The sequence below is a fragment of the Crocodylus porosus genome, unplaced genomic scaffold (assembly GCF_001723895.1).
Source record: "Crocodylus porosus isolate Cpor-Errol unplaced genomic scaffold, CroPor_comp1, whole genome shotgun sequence".
Lineage (NCBI taxonomy): Eukaryota > Metazoa > Chordata > Crocodylia > Crocodylidae > Crocodylus > Crocodylus porosus.
In genome coordinates, this window is record NW_017728909.1 from 62,733,036 (window position 1) to 62,746,665 (window position 13,630).

General features: G+C 43.0%; 1 protein-coding gene across 5 annotated transcripts in view; it reads right to left on the reverse strand.

Moving 5' to 3' along the window:
* KIAA0825 (KIAA0825 ortholog) overlaps nucleotides 1-13,630 on the reverse strand; it is a 373,307-nt gene that overhangs the window by 333,480 nt on the left and 26,197 nt on the right. For all 5 annotated transcript variants that reach the window (XM_019532383.1, XM_019532382.1, XM_019532379.1 and 2 more), the window contains exon 3: nucleotides 2,509-2,648. In XM_019532383.1, the coding sequence (XP_019387928.1) occupies nucleotides 2,509-2,639 (131 nt within the window). In that variant the 5' untranslated portion in view covers nucleotides 2,640-2,648. The remainder of the gene's footprint in view (nucleotides 1-2,508; nucleotides 2,649-13,630) is intronic.

A 13,630-nucleotide genomic window follows, 5' to 3' on the forward strand; every position in this document is an offset into this window, starting at 1 on the left:
CTGGACCAGCTGATTTGAATACATCCAGTCCCTCCAGAAGTTCCCTAACTAGTTCCTCACTAACCCTTGGCCTAGGTGCACCTCCCCTGGAGTCTAAGGGGGGCCCAGAAGAGGGGGTGGCCGTTCCGGTCCCAGCTCAGGAAAATGGAGGCAAAGAAATCGTTAAATATGTTAGCATGTCATCTGGTGTGACAACCAAATTTCCTAGTGTGTCCTGCAGGGGCCCCACATTAGCCAGAACCTTCTTTTCGCCCCCTCTGTATTTAAAAAAGGACTTCTTGCTGTCCTTGATCTGGGAAGCTAGTCCCAGTTCTATCTCCACCTTGGCCTTCCTGACTGCCCCCCTGCATCCCCAAGCAACCGCAGTATAATCCTCCCTGGTGATGGCCCCTCCCTTCCATTGGGTGCGCGCCTCCCTTTATCAGTGCAGGGCTGATAAAGAGACTAGGCTTTCTTGGCCCTAAGGTAGTCAGGGCAAGGATTTTGCTCGGTCTTTGGGCTGGAGCAGTGGAGTCCAGACAGACTCTCCCTGGTGCAGATGGGAAGGCTGAAGCAATGCACACTGGGAATCTGGAGAACAGCACTGTGGCTACCATCAGAAACGTAAATGTACATACATTAGTACTCCAAGGAGGAATTTGCCTGGGAGCCATTTCTACTGCATTGGGATAAAAGTAGAAACCACAAGTTGATGGAAAAGTGGAGTCCGCAGGTGGCTGGAGGGGGGCAGACAGGGTCCACAGAAGAGATTGGAGGGGCTAGCAGAGTCCATAGAAAGGGTTGGGAGGGATCGGAAAGTATATGGGATCTGCAGGGGAGATTGGGGGGGGGTGTTAGCAGAGTCTGAAGTGGAGTTGGTGGGATTTGGGGGCCAAGTGGGTTTGTGGGGGAGATCAGGAGAATTGAGAGAACAACTGCAATTCCCTCTAGTAGAATTGTTGATGCTTATACATAGCCTTAGATAGTCATCTGCCACAGTAAACATATAGTTTCATAGTAGATAGGGTCAGGATGGACCTGAACAGATCATCTAGCCTGAACCCCGCCACAGGCAGGAATGAATGCTGGGTTCACAAGACTCCAGACATGTGATCATCCAACCTCCTCTTGAATTTGCCCAAAGTAAGGGCGAGGACCACTTCCCTTGGAAGCTGGTTCCAGATTTTTGCCACCTTAACTGTAAAATATTGCCTTCTGATCTCTAACCTAAACCTATTCTCCATCAGCTTATTACCATTGGTCCTCATCACCCCAGGTGGTGTGGAGAGAAAAGGACTCTACCTATTTCCTGTTTATCTCCCCTGATGAGTTTGTAGGCAACCACCAGGTCCCCCCTCAGCCTCCTCTTGCTGAGGGTGAACAGGTTCAGGTCCCTCAGTCTCTCCTCATAGGGCCTGTCTTGCTGCCCTCTCACCAAGTGGGTGGCCCTCCTCTGAACCCTCTCCAGGCTGGCCACATCCCTTTTGAAGTGCGGCGCCCAGTACTGGATGCAGTACTCCAACTGCGGCCTGACCAAAGTCACATAGAGGGGAGTATCACCTCTCTGGACCATCTTGAGATGCATCTTTGGATGCATGACAAGGTATGGCTGGCCTTGCTGGCTGTTGTCTGGCATTGGCAGCCCATGTTCATCTTGGAGTCAATAACGACTCCAAGATCCTGTTCTGCCTCTGTGCTTTCAAGAGGGGAACTCCCCAGACTGTATGTATGCTGTGGATTCCTTCTCCCAAGGTGCAGCACCCTGCATTTATCTACATTGAACCCTATACTATTCTCATCTGCCCACTTTTGTAGTCTGTCTAAATCTATTTGCAGCCTCTCTCTCCCTCAAGTGTGTCCACCTCACCCCACATCTTAGTGTCATCAGCAGACTTGGACAGCATGCTTTCCACCCCATTATCCAAGTCACTGATGAAGATGTTAAACATTGCGGGACTGAGGACTGATCCCTGGCGTACCCCACTGCTCACATCTCGCCAGGTTGAGTACAGCATGTACACCACTACTCTCTGGGTATGCCCCATCAGCCAATTTTTTACTCATCCAACTGTGTCGGCATCAATGCCACAGTCACTTAATTTATTGATGAGGATGGGGAACTTATTTTCTTACTGTATTAAGAAAAAGAATGGCTTACTTACAATTCAACCTTTATAATGTCTCCTGCTTTTCATCCTGTTAAGTAACACTTTTTAAAAAAGAAATCCTGTCCTCAGCCCAACCACTGTGCCTAAGGGATGAGCCCACATGTTCTCTGTTTCTCTCTCACAACAGTTGGATCAATTTCAAGAGTTGTGCAGATTCCAGATATTAAAACATTTTTGCAGAGGAAAGCAAATAAAAAGTTAACTGATGTTTTCATATACAAAATGAAAAGTAACGAAGGCCAAATGAGTGAAATAACTTTCAAGATTATAAGATATCACCATGAAGAGGAAGGAAAAACAAACAAACAAAATGGCTTTTAGCAGTAATTTGGACAATCAAAATACATTTTAAATAATTTACCTAATAGAATTTTTCTTTATTTTTTCATCAATGTCACTGAGGATTTGCTGAAACTCCACATCACCAGGAACACTATTGAACAAACAATCTAAATTTGAAGAATCAAGAGAATATTCGCTTCTCCACTCCATTTCCAGATCCTGAAATAAATGGTAAAAAAGCAGATATAAACAGGTTTTTAAATATTTTTATTATTTTACTTTAAGCACACAAGGTTTTTGGTTTTCTGAAGTTGTTATGCTAAGATGATAAGAAAGATGCATTTATAATGGGAATACTAAATACATAATATGTATATTGACATGGAGTACTGTAAGTAAGCAAAAGTGCATTAAATTGTAGTATTTTGTGCTTTGGACAAAAATGGTTTAAAGTAATATTTTGTTCATCAATGGTAACAGAATCTCACTCTATAAACAATGTTGTGATTTAGAAAAAAGGCCCTATTATGTTAATAGATATCCCAGAATTGTGTTGTAATTAACATGTTAACTCAGAATTTCAAGAAAAAAAATATTTATTTTAGTAAGTCTTGAATTTCTACAATGGTGACCGGTCCTACATGCATACGATCCTTTATCCAATAAATTCAGAGTATTTTACGGTAGTACCTATTCGCTGCTGTGCAAGTATGTCTGATTTTAAGCTTATGGATGCAATAAAAAAGTCATAATATTAGATACACAAAAGTGACTAAAGTAACGTTCCATTTTTTTAATTTTTGTGCTTCACTCCATATAGACCCACCCATTGACCCATTCACATACAATCAACAGGGCTGGTCCAACCATCGGGCAAACCACTGAGTTCACATAGGGCATAGTTTCTCAACCCGTGGTATGTGTACCCCTTGGGGTACGCGAGACACAGGCAAGGGCGTATGCAGGCATGGAAAACCCCTGCAGCAAGGAGTGCTGCTGCTCCCCCTACTACCACCGGGTTCATGTGCAGCTGCTTGCCCCCACCCCCAAACCGGCCAAAGGGTGTTGCAGGAAAGGAGGACGGGCACACAGATACCCATGCACTCCCCACCAACAGGCAAGTTTTCTTTCTTTTTATTCTTCCTGGCCTTTGAGGGGGTGGGCAGACTGAGATCTCTAGACTGCAGGAGGGGCAGGGTGCTACCTCGTTTCTTCCTGCACAGTGGGAAATGGCCCCATGACCTGGCCCACCCAGGGCCCAGTTCACTGTGGGCGGGAGGGCTGGCTGTGGCACCGGGCTCTTCCTGGAGCTTGGGGCAGGATGGGAGGGGGGCTGCAGCCTGACCCCCCCCAGCACCGCTGCTGCCAAACATGGGGAAAAGCCCTGTGCTGCTGCCAGCCCCACCTGTAGCCAGCCTGGGCTCTGGGGCAGCTGCAGCAGGCAGCAAACAGCTGCATTGGGCTCTGCAGCCCACGCATCAGCTCCATGCCAGCAACTGCATATGCATCTCAGAGCAGGTTTATCCCCGCTTTCTGCTCTGAGGTGTGCGTGCAGTTGCTGCCAGCATGGAGCTGAAATGGGGCTTCAGAGCCTGATGAAGCTGTTTACAGCCTGTTTGTTGCAGCTGCACCAGAGCCCCGCTGGCTACAAACAGCTGCGCTTGGCTCCCAAGCCCCATCATTAGCTACGTGCTGGCGGTGACTGCATGTTCACCTCAGAGCAAAGAGCAGGGATAAACCTGCTCTCTGCTTTGAGGTGCAAATGCAGTCACCAGCATGGAGCTGATGCTGGGGCTGCAGCTGTTTGCAGCCTCCCTGCTGCAGTTGCCCCGGCCTTTTCTGGGCTGCGCTGCCTCAGGGCTCCCCTTCCCCTCTGTCTACTCAGAGCCGCAGGATGCTGGAGCCTGAAGCAGCCAGCCCAGGTTCTGGCTAGCTGCTGCCAGCGACAAGAGCCCGGGATGCTTGCAGCAGGGTGTGGATCCTCCCAGCTGCCTGCTGGGAACAGCCAGGGTTCCATGGCTGACAGTGGAGTGCCAAGCAAAATGGCCTTGTGTTCCATACTCATTAGCATAGCATGAACTTCTTTTAATTTGCTTATTAGTGTTTCTGCTCTTTATTGTGTTATTAAGGCCCAAAATATTTGGAAACTTTGTAGTGAAGGCTAATCAATGCATTGCAAACCATTTCTGGGCTTGTGCCGGGCTGGGCACAGCGAACATGATGGAAAACCTGATTGCCTGGTTACTTTCAAGCCTTGATCTGGGAATGGAGGGCTGCTGGGTCAGCCGGGGCTTTGCTGTGGGCTTGGAAACAACATCCCCCACAGCCCCCTCAAGAGCTCTTGGAGCTAAAATGAGGCCACACTCTGCATCTCAAGTAGACTGTGGGCCAGTGTCCCCTGGAAAGTACTCAGTGCCCTCACACGTGAGTTAGTTGCAACAGGACAAAGCCCTGGGAACAGACTGTGGGGAGTAGTTCTGCGCCAGGCCCCCAGGAATGGCTTTCACTGGGACCTCATAGGCCTTTCTGGTCGCTGCACTCTACTCAGCTTTGTTTCACTGCAAATGGATCTTCAAATTTTTTGCCATACTTTTTAGAGGAGAAAGGGGTGAGAGGCAGGGAAAGAGGGTGAGAGAGAGAGAGACAGACAGACAGACAAGGATATAGGGCGAGAGAGAGCGAGCAAGATGAGGGGGGCATGGAGGGCGAAGAGAGAGGGAAGCAGGGAGAGAGAGAGAGGACAGGAAGCAATCGTAATTGCGGTGCAGGCAGGTGGTGTCGGCTGCTTCCAGGGCTGCTGCAGCAGGGGTTGCCAAACCCTGCTCTACAGACTTACCTCACTATGCTGTGGCCTCTGCTTCTCCCCATCACTCCAACCCCTGCTGCAGCCGCCCGAGAACCAGCTGACACCACTTGCCTGCTCCACAATTATGGTTGCTACCTGTCCCCTCTCTCTCCCCGCTTCCTTCTCTTTCCGCTCTCCCCGCTTCCCTGCCTCACTCTCTCACGCTATATCCTTGTCTGTCTCTCTCTCTCATCCTCTTTTCCTCTCTCTCTCTCACACACTTTCCTCCTCTCAAAACTATGGCAAAAAATTTGGCACGCTGCGCACAAATCCCCAACAATTTGGTATGCCACGCTTTGTGCAACACTGGGTTCAGCCCTCCTAGCTTTAGCCAACATCACCTCTAGCCCAGGTACATTCTTGAGCACTCCTGGTGTAAAAGGCAGCATCTTTACGCACAGCAGATCAGACATCTGTCATATCATGGCCTTATATACACAGCCCTTCTTCCAACAGATGGCACGTATTAGTCTGTAAATATAAAATCCCCTGGAAAATTGAGTGTTGGGGTATTTATTAAAATTTTCAGAAGTTAGGGGGTACTTGCTACTTAAAAGGTTGAGAAACACTGCCTTAGGGCACCAAAATTTGGAGGGCGCCAAAATTACATGCAGCTTGAAACAGGAACATCATTATAAATAACAGCTCCTCCTTGAGCCAAGACCTTTGGTTTGGTAAGGGGAGAAAGACCTCTAAAACGATCTCAGAGGAAAGATCACTAGAATCGTTACTCCTACCTTTTGGGCACTGAGGTACACAGTTCACCTATGGTGCCAATTACCCTTGGACCAGCCCTGACAATCAAGTAGCCAATCACAGAAGCCTTTACACCTGTATTACCAACTACCTACTTCCTCTCTGATCTCTCACTGTTCTCAATAAACTACTATTATATGCACATGTGCATGCATGCGTGCATGCCACAGGGAAGAACAAACATGAGTATTTCTCCACAAACAACATATTGGATAGCCAATTATTATTAATATTTACATTGCTGTAATGTAAATGGAAAACGTAAATATATTCACACAAAAAACTGTGATAACATAATGTAGGTAGTATATAGTATTCACTTGTTCTAAACAAAATATTATTTCCTGTAGCAAGAGCAATATTGGTTGAAATGATCTTAGTTTTGTAGACAAGTTATACAATATGAAAGGGGAAACGGCATATATGAATTCCCACATAAAAAACAAAAATCCACAAATCTGAAAAATCATAGTCTTGGCAGCATACATATTGTGAGACAAAAGTGGTATATATAAATAGTGTTTCCATAGTAACTGTTTTTGTATGAGTGCTGACTCTTCACATTCACACTTGTAAATCTGTCCTCTGGCACTGATGAACTTTCCAGAAAAGCAATGTATGAATGCCTCTTCACTGAATATTCAGATCCAAGGCTATCAATATAGTGTAACTCCCTAAAACACTTCAATTCCTTCTCCTAAACCCTGGAGTCCTATGGGATTACAACCAAGAACCAATGAAAAGGTAGCCAGGTAGGATTAGTATTTGGAGGCAACAAATATAAACCATATTTACTACTTCATTTTCTTCTTAAAGAAGGCCCTCTTCTATCTGAAAAAGACTAAGAATTTCAATGGAACACAGATTGAAGAAACTGTCCTCTCAAAAAAAGCAGGAGATCAAGTCAAGAGAACAGTGCTAGTCAAACATTAATGCAAATCTCCAGGTAAAATCCTTGCAGATCTCCTTAACAGAAATGTCACCTCTGATGCTACCTCAGTTTCTCTGTCCAGAAAAATCATTAGACCTTCAATTTCTCTCATCCAACCTAACCTTTAACAAGTCATAAATCACAGAATCATAGAAAGTTAGGGTTGGAAGGGACCTCAGGAGCTCACCTAGTCCAACCTCCTGCCCAAAGCAGATTAAGTCCCCAACTAGATTATCCCAGCCAAGGCATTGTCTCACCAGATCTTGAACACCTCCAAGTATGGAGATTCCACCACCTCTCTGGGTAACCTGTTCCAGGGTTTTACTACCCTCCCAGTGAGAAAATTCTTCCTCATATCTAACCTCAACTTCCCTTGCTGCAACTTGAGACCATTGCTCCTTGTTCTGTCATCTGTCACCACTGACAACAGTCTAGCTCCATCCTCTTTCAGACCCCCCTCCAGGTAGTTGAAGGCTGCTACTAAGTCACCTCAGTCTCCTCTTTTCTAGACTAAATAAGCCCATTTCATTCAGTCTTTCCTCATAAGTCATGTTTCCCAACCCACTCATCATTTTTATCACTCTCAGCTGGACTCTCCAATTTGTCCACATCCTGTCTGTAGTGGGCGGGGGGTGGGGGGCGGCAAAACTGGGCACAGGACTCTACATGTGGCCTCACCATTGCTGAATGGGGGAGGGGGGGAAATCACTTCCCTTGCCCTACTGGCAACACACCTACCAAGGCAGCCCAGGATGCCGTTAGCATTCTTGGCAACAAGGAGACACTCCTAGCTCATATTCAGCTTATTGTCTACTGTCTCCCCCAGGTCCTTTTCTGCAGAGCTGCTACCAGCCAGTCAGCCTCCAGCTTGTACAGGTGCATGGGATTGTTCCATCCTAAGTGTAGGACTTTGCACTTGTCCTTGGTTAAACCTCATGAGATTGCTTTTGGCCCAATACTCCAATTTGTCTAGGTCACTCTGAATCCTAGCCCTACCCTCCAATGTATCTACTACTCCACCCAGCTTGGTGTCATCTGTAACTTGCTGAGGGTGCACTCTATGCCATCTGCCAGATCATTCATGAAGACATTGAACAAAACCAGCTCCAGGACCGACCTCTGGGGCACTGCACTTGATACCAGCTGCCAACTAGACAAAAAGCCATTGATTACTACTCTGAGCTCCAGCCAGTTTTCTTTCCACCTTACAATTCATTCATCCATTATACTTCCTTAGCTTGCCTGTGAGAATGTTGTGGGAGAAGGACTGTACCAGAAGCCTTGCTTAAAAAAAATAGGTCCATCACATGCGCCAGTCTCTCTGCATCCACAGAGCCAGTCAGCTTGTTACAGAAGACAATCAGGTTGGACTTTAAGACCCTGAGAGACAGTACAGGGACACAGCACTTCCTTTAAACTAATCGATTAAAAACTCTGAGGAACTCCTTCAATATTATAGTCCTCTGCAAATTAGAACTGAAGACCTTTTTTAACATCTCAAGAATATTGGACCTTTTAGCTGAAACCACTTTGGGCAAAAATGTAGAGCAAGGACATATTTTCTATGGTACATAATCAGTCATCTTTAGAGTCTATCTTTATCCTGCCTCCATGTTGACCATAGTGCTACCACCAAATGCCTTCCCACTTGTTCCCGATGCTACCCAAACCCAGCAATTACACAGTGTAGATGGTTTAGAGGAATCCCGAGCATGTGCTCTAGTGCCATTCTCAACCTCTCTGTCTTACAGAAAATGCTCAGGATCCTTATAAGCCATCTATACTACCTTGGTAACTCAAAGCAGGAGTTCATCAGACTAGGTCCTGAGCTTAGCAGGGAAGCAGTATAGAAATGGTCTAAATTTATTACTTATGAACACTTTTTTCCTAGATGTTACTGCAATTAAAAATGGCACCTTTTCACAGCAAAATGAAAAGTACTCTCTGGAACATTGCATATATTAACTTTAACAGGACTAAGACACTGATACGAGTTCTACAACCAGTGGAAAGATATCAAATCAGTCCTTTAAAGAAACCTGAGCTGGTGGGATCACTGAAAGCAGAAGTGTTTATTCTGGACAGAACTGAGTTACTCTACATCTCTGCAAAGCAGGCAAGTTGTACTGTCATTATCCCATTATTCAATAACAATATGAAATAATGGTGATTATGAGGTAAAGTTATGTATTCCTGAATTAAAATTTGGCTACATAGTTAGATGACAAGAAAGGTCCTATAAGGGACTAAATAAACCCTTGTACTAATATCATGAAGACCAACCCACATAATAAGAATGTTTGTTATGCCCTGTTGAATCTTCACTATAATCACCAGAGGGGAAATAACTGTAATTTTCACTCTTGTCAAAGAGAACCAAATCTTACTATTACGTTTCTGCTCTGGGTTAAAACAGAGGTCACTTTTCTGTCGTACTTTTTGCAAATAAATTTATTGATGCATTTCTCAAACAGTTAAATCTATTAAAGCACATATGAGAGATCACTTGTGTTAACTCCAGACACTACAATACAAATTGCCTGCAAGTACATATTCTCTACTAGCTAACAGGAGGACCAAAAAGTCTATCTTTTGAATTAGATTAGTAGCCTCGAGACTGACACTTTCAAGCAAAGTGGTTGGCAGCAAATACTCCTTTCAAATGTAGATATGAAACTTCATATACCAGTATTTGCATAGTATGTATTTTAATAACTTTTAAGACCATACCAGATTATTAAATCATTTAGTTTGACCTTCTATAGAACACAAACTAGAATTTCTTAATATTTTGGTATTCAGCTCAATAACGTGTAGCTTAAGTATATCTTCCAGAAAGATATCTAGTATTTATTTGAATTAATTGAGAGAGAAAGACACACACACACACACACACACACACACACACACACACTATCATTTCCTTTGGTAGTTTCTTACAGTGATTCAACACCCTCTCAAAAACTAGTGTTCATTTCCCATTTGAATTTGCCTGGCTTTAACTTTTGGTCATCAGTTCTTATTGTGCCATTTTTTGCTATGGTAAAGAGACTGTTATAATCTAGGCCCTTAGCTACTTTAGTACCCCACAAAAAGTACTCCTACATAATAAAGGAGTCACCTATTCACGGGCGAATCTAGGATTCTGAAAAAGGGTTGTAGATGGTGTAGCACATTAACACATTTTTCTTCAGTTAAAGACACTTCACTAATATGCTAGGGGGTTAGCACTATACTATTCAGTTTAAGATCAAAGTGAAAATAAATATAACTATTGGAATGTACACTAATTTGCTAATGATATAATGTTAAAAATACAAACGAGGCAAAAAGTAGTAAAAAATGTAGTTAGATATTGTGTCATTAGTCCTGTAGTCAGTATAGTTAAATGTACCTTTTAAATTCAGATTCATAAAACAAAATATAGCCTTCCTGAGCATTTTGATAGTGCCTTCAATACTTTATTGTCAGTCATTTCTATACCTGAGGTTAATTACCACACCTGAGTTAAGGCATTTAGCTAGAGCTAAAAATACTTTGTAGAGCTGCAAAACAGATGAGACGCATTATCAGGAATGCCTAACAGACAACAAAATTACAGAAAGATAGTTTGCATATTTGTAACGAGATAGTTAAAAAGGACAGAGGATCATTAACAAGTGTGGAGTGAGAGAGATTAGCAGGAATCAAAGATATGATGAGCCATAATGTCAATGAACTGCCTCAGCCCTGCCTGAATAGAAATGCTGCTCCCCCTCCCAATCAATTTGTTTTAAAGTAGGGGTGAAGAAGCCAAATGAAGGGTTGAATCAGTGTATTCCCTCTGAATCTACCCCCCACACCTATTAATATTATTTTTAATAAAATAGTTTTATTTTAAATCTCTTACTGGATGGCATCTTCAGCATCTACTTTGGATTTTCAATATCTTATTTAAAAAGTAGACCAGTGTTAGGGTAGCTTGTTATGTTTAATGCTTTGAAGTTGCACCTGCTATTAGTATTGTTTATATTTAACTTATTTAATCATTGCTTAAATTCTGGATAGCTTTATTAACTTTTTATTTTTTCCATTAGCTGGCTTTGAGTTGCTTCTGTAGAACTCATAGGTGTTCATTATATCTCTTCTTTTTTTATCACTGTGAGAACTCTTTTTTTTAACATAGCATAGAAGTGGCCTTGTTACCAACTCCAATTAACTGAGCCGAATCAGAGGGATGAAAGGATTGGATACATTAATAAATGGTGATAAGGGAGACAATGGACAATGACCAAAGAGAGACACCAGAAAAGGCCATATTAAGAGGTGTGCTTGTGATGGATCTGCAAAAAAAGAAACCCAAATAGTCAGGAGATGGGAGAGCCTATTTTGCTGAAAGGGGATATGATTATTCTGAAGTGATATGCAGAGATCCTGGTTCTCTCAGATTTAAAAAAATCCCCCATTTTTGGATTAAAAAAGTAACCCAAAATCCACATTTTTCCAGGATTAAAATGAAACACAGATGTATACATATAGTGGCGTTTCATTTTAATCCTGGAAAAATGTGGATTTTGGGTTACTTTTTTTTTAAATCCAAAAATGGGGGATTTTTTTTTTAAATCTGAGAAAACCAGGATCCCTGGTGATATGATTATTCCTAAGTGTAGTGGGATGCTGTTCTCCTTTGTGATATTAAGCTATTTAAGCCAACTGAAAATATTGGCATATGAATTAATGGTTATAAGCTCATCACAAAATAATTTAGGTTAGAAATTAGAGGGTCATTCTAATGCATCTTCAATGAGATCATTCCAGTCATTGTTTAGTTGGTAACTTTGCCTTGAAACGTTATGTCCTTGAAGCACTGCATAGTTCAAATGGGAGGTAAGGTATGCAGAATTCCTTCTTCTCACTATCTTCTTTGAACTTGATTGCAGACAAGTTCTTCAGCTTAATAAGTTCACTATCCAGTAACTTATATATCAGCACCTCGTTGCTTATACAATCAGTTAAATCTTCTGTTTTCATGCAAATAGTTATCATTCTTTCACCATTCACCCTCTCACACAGACACTCATGTACACAGGGCATATGAAGTTCATCTACTCATGTCAAGGAGGGAACAAGCACAAAATGGAGTTTTAGTTGCTCATACAATCCTAGAGGTTGATCCATTCAATACTATTATCATCTAAACATAATAACTAATATGCAAAAGTTCATATTACAGTATGACATGGTTTCCTTTGATAGAAAAAGACTGGACACTGACAAAGTTAATATCTTCCAGTCCTATTTTTCTATATTTTACTGACAATTATCAGATGTAACCAATACTTCCAAAGTCAGCCTAAATGTCTCAATGACTACTATTGATAGAAACTAAGAGTTTATTTTGACCAACAAAAACAGATGAAGCCTTTCAAGAAGGATACATAAGGAGTAAACAAAATTCTCAAAAATATTTACATAGCATAATATAGTCATATGAGGTTGTGCCAGGTATCATTTCTACCTCAATGTATATATCAGTCAGCCATATGTAAGAAAAAAATATTTACACATTTAGAATAGTTGTTCTTAGTGTAAACAGAAATATGGACCACATCTTTAAGTGTTGGTATGCCAGCACAACCAAGTTGAAGAGCTTTCTTGAACATTTCTAGTTGGGAAGGCACTTGGACCATGTGCCTCCATATGCTACCATTTGAGCCTATAAAGGGCCTCCTCTTCATTCTCTCATATCAGAATTGTAATGGAGACATTCTATACAGAGGGGTAAAGGGTATGTTATTGCCTGGAAGTGCATGACATCCCTAGGATTTTTTTAGTCCTTTTTGTGAGGAATTTTCAAATGCTTTATTTTAGTGATGTATCCTCAGTGAGGCAAGCAGCAAGGTAAGTCATCTTAGGTAACCAGAAAGGACAATGTTTGAACGGAAGGGTTTCTGGATTGTACAGACCACCGTCAAGAGTCTTAGGCCATGAGTGGGGAAGGAAATACAAAGTAAATAATAACTATTCACACTAGATAAACTATGACCTGTGGATCAAAGAAAGAAACATTCAGGGAAAGGCATGCATCAGGCCTCCTATACACATGCATGGCTAGAAGTGCTGTTGTGGGATTGAGCACTAGATCCAGTCATGGCTGACATAGAAGGAACCCAATCCTAAGCTCCATCTGCATCAACAAGAAGCAGGCTCCCATGGCTGGGATCCTCCTTTGCTGAGGGGGATTCCCAGCTGCAGGGTCCACGCACAACTGAGACCAAGAGTCCCTGCACTTGGCAGGAGTCTTGGTTCCAATGCACCACACGCACAGCCTGGACCAAAAGTCCTGCAGTCAATGGGCTAGCCAGGACTGAGAGCCTAGTTAGATACAGGACTCTCGGTCCCAGCTGCACATGTGGGCCCAGGGCTCTTCATGCACCCCTGAGCCATGGGGCTTGCCAGAGCTACAATCCCAGGGCCCCAAGCGTTTCACAGTAGGCATCGTGCACACCTGTGGCTGGGAGCCCTGACAGCTGATAGGACTCCCAGTCATAGGGGAGACCCTCCTACATGTGCAAATTAAAGTTCAATAGCAACCAGCTATAAAATTAAAGTTAGACCTCAAAAATGTGTACTGTAGATGGTTGGAACTTTTTATCATGCAGTAAGAAGGGATCCTGGACGTCCCTGATT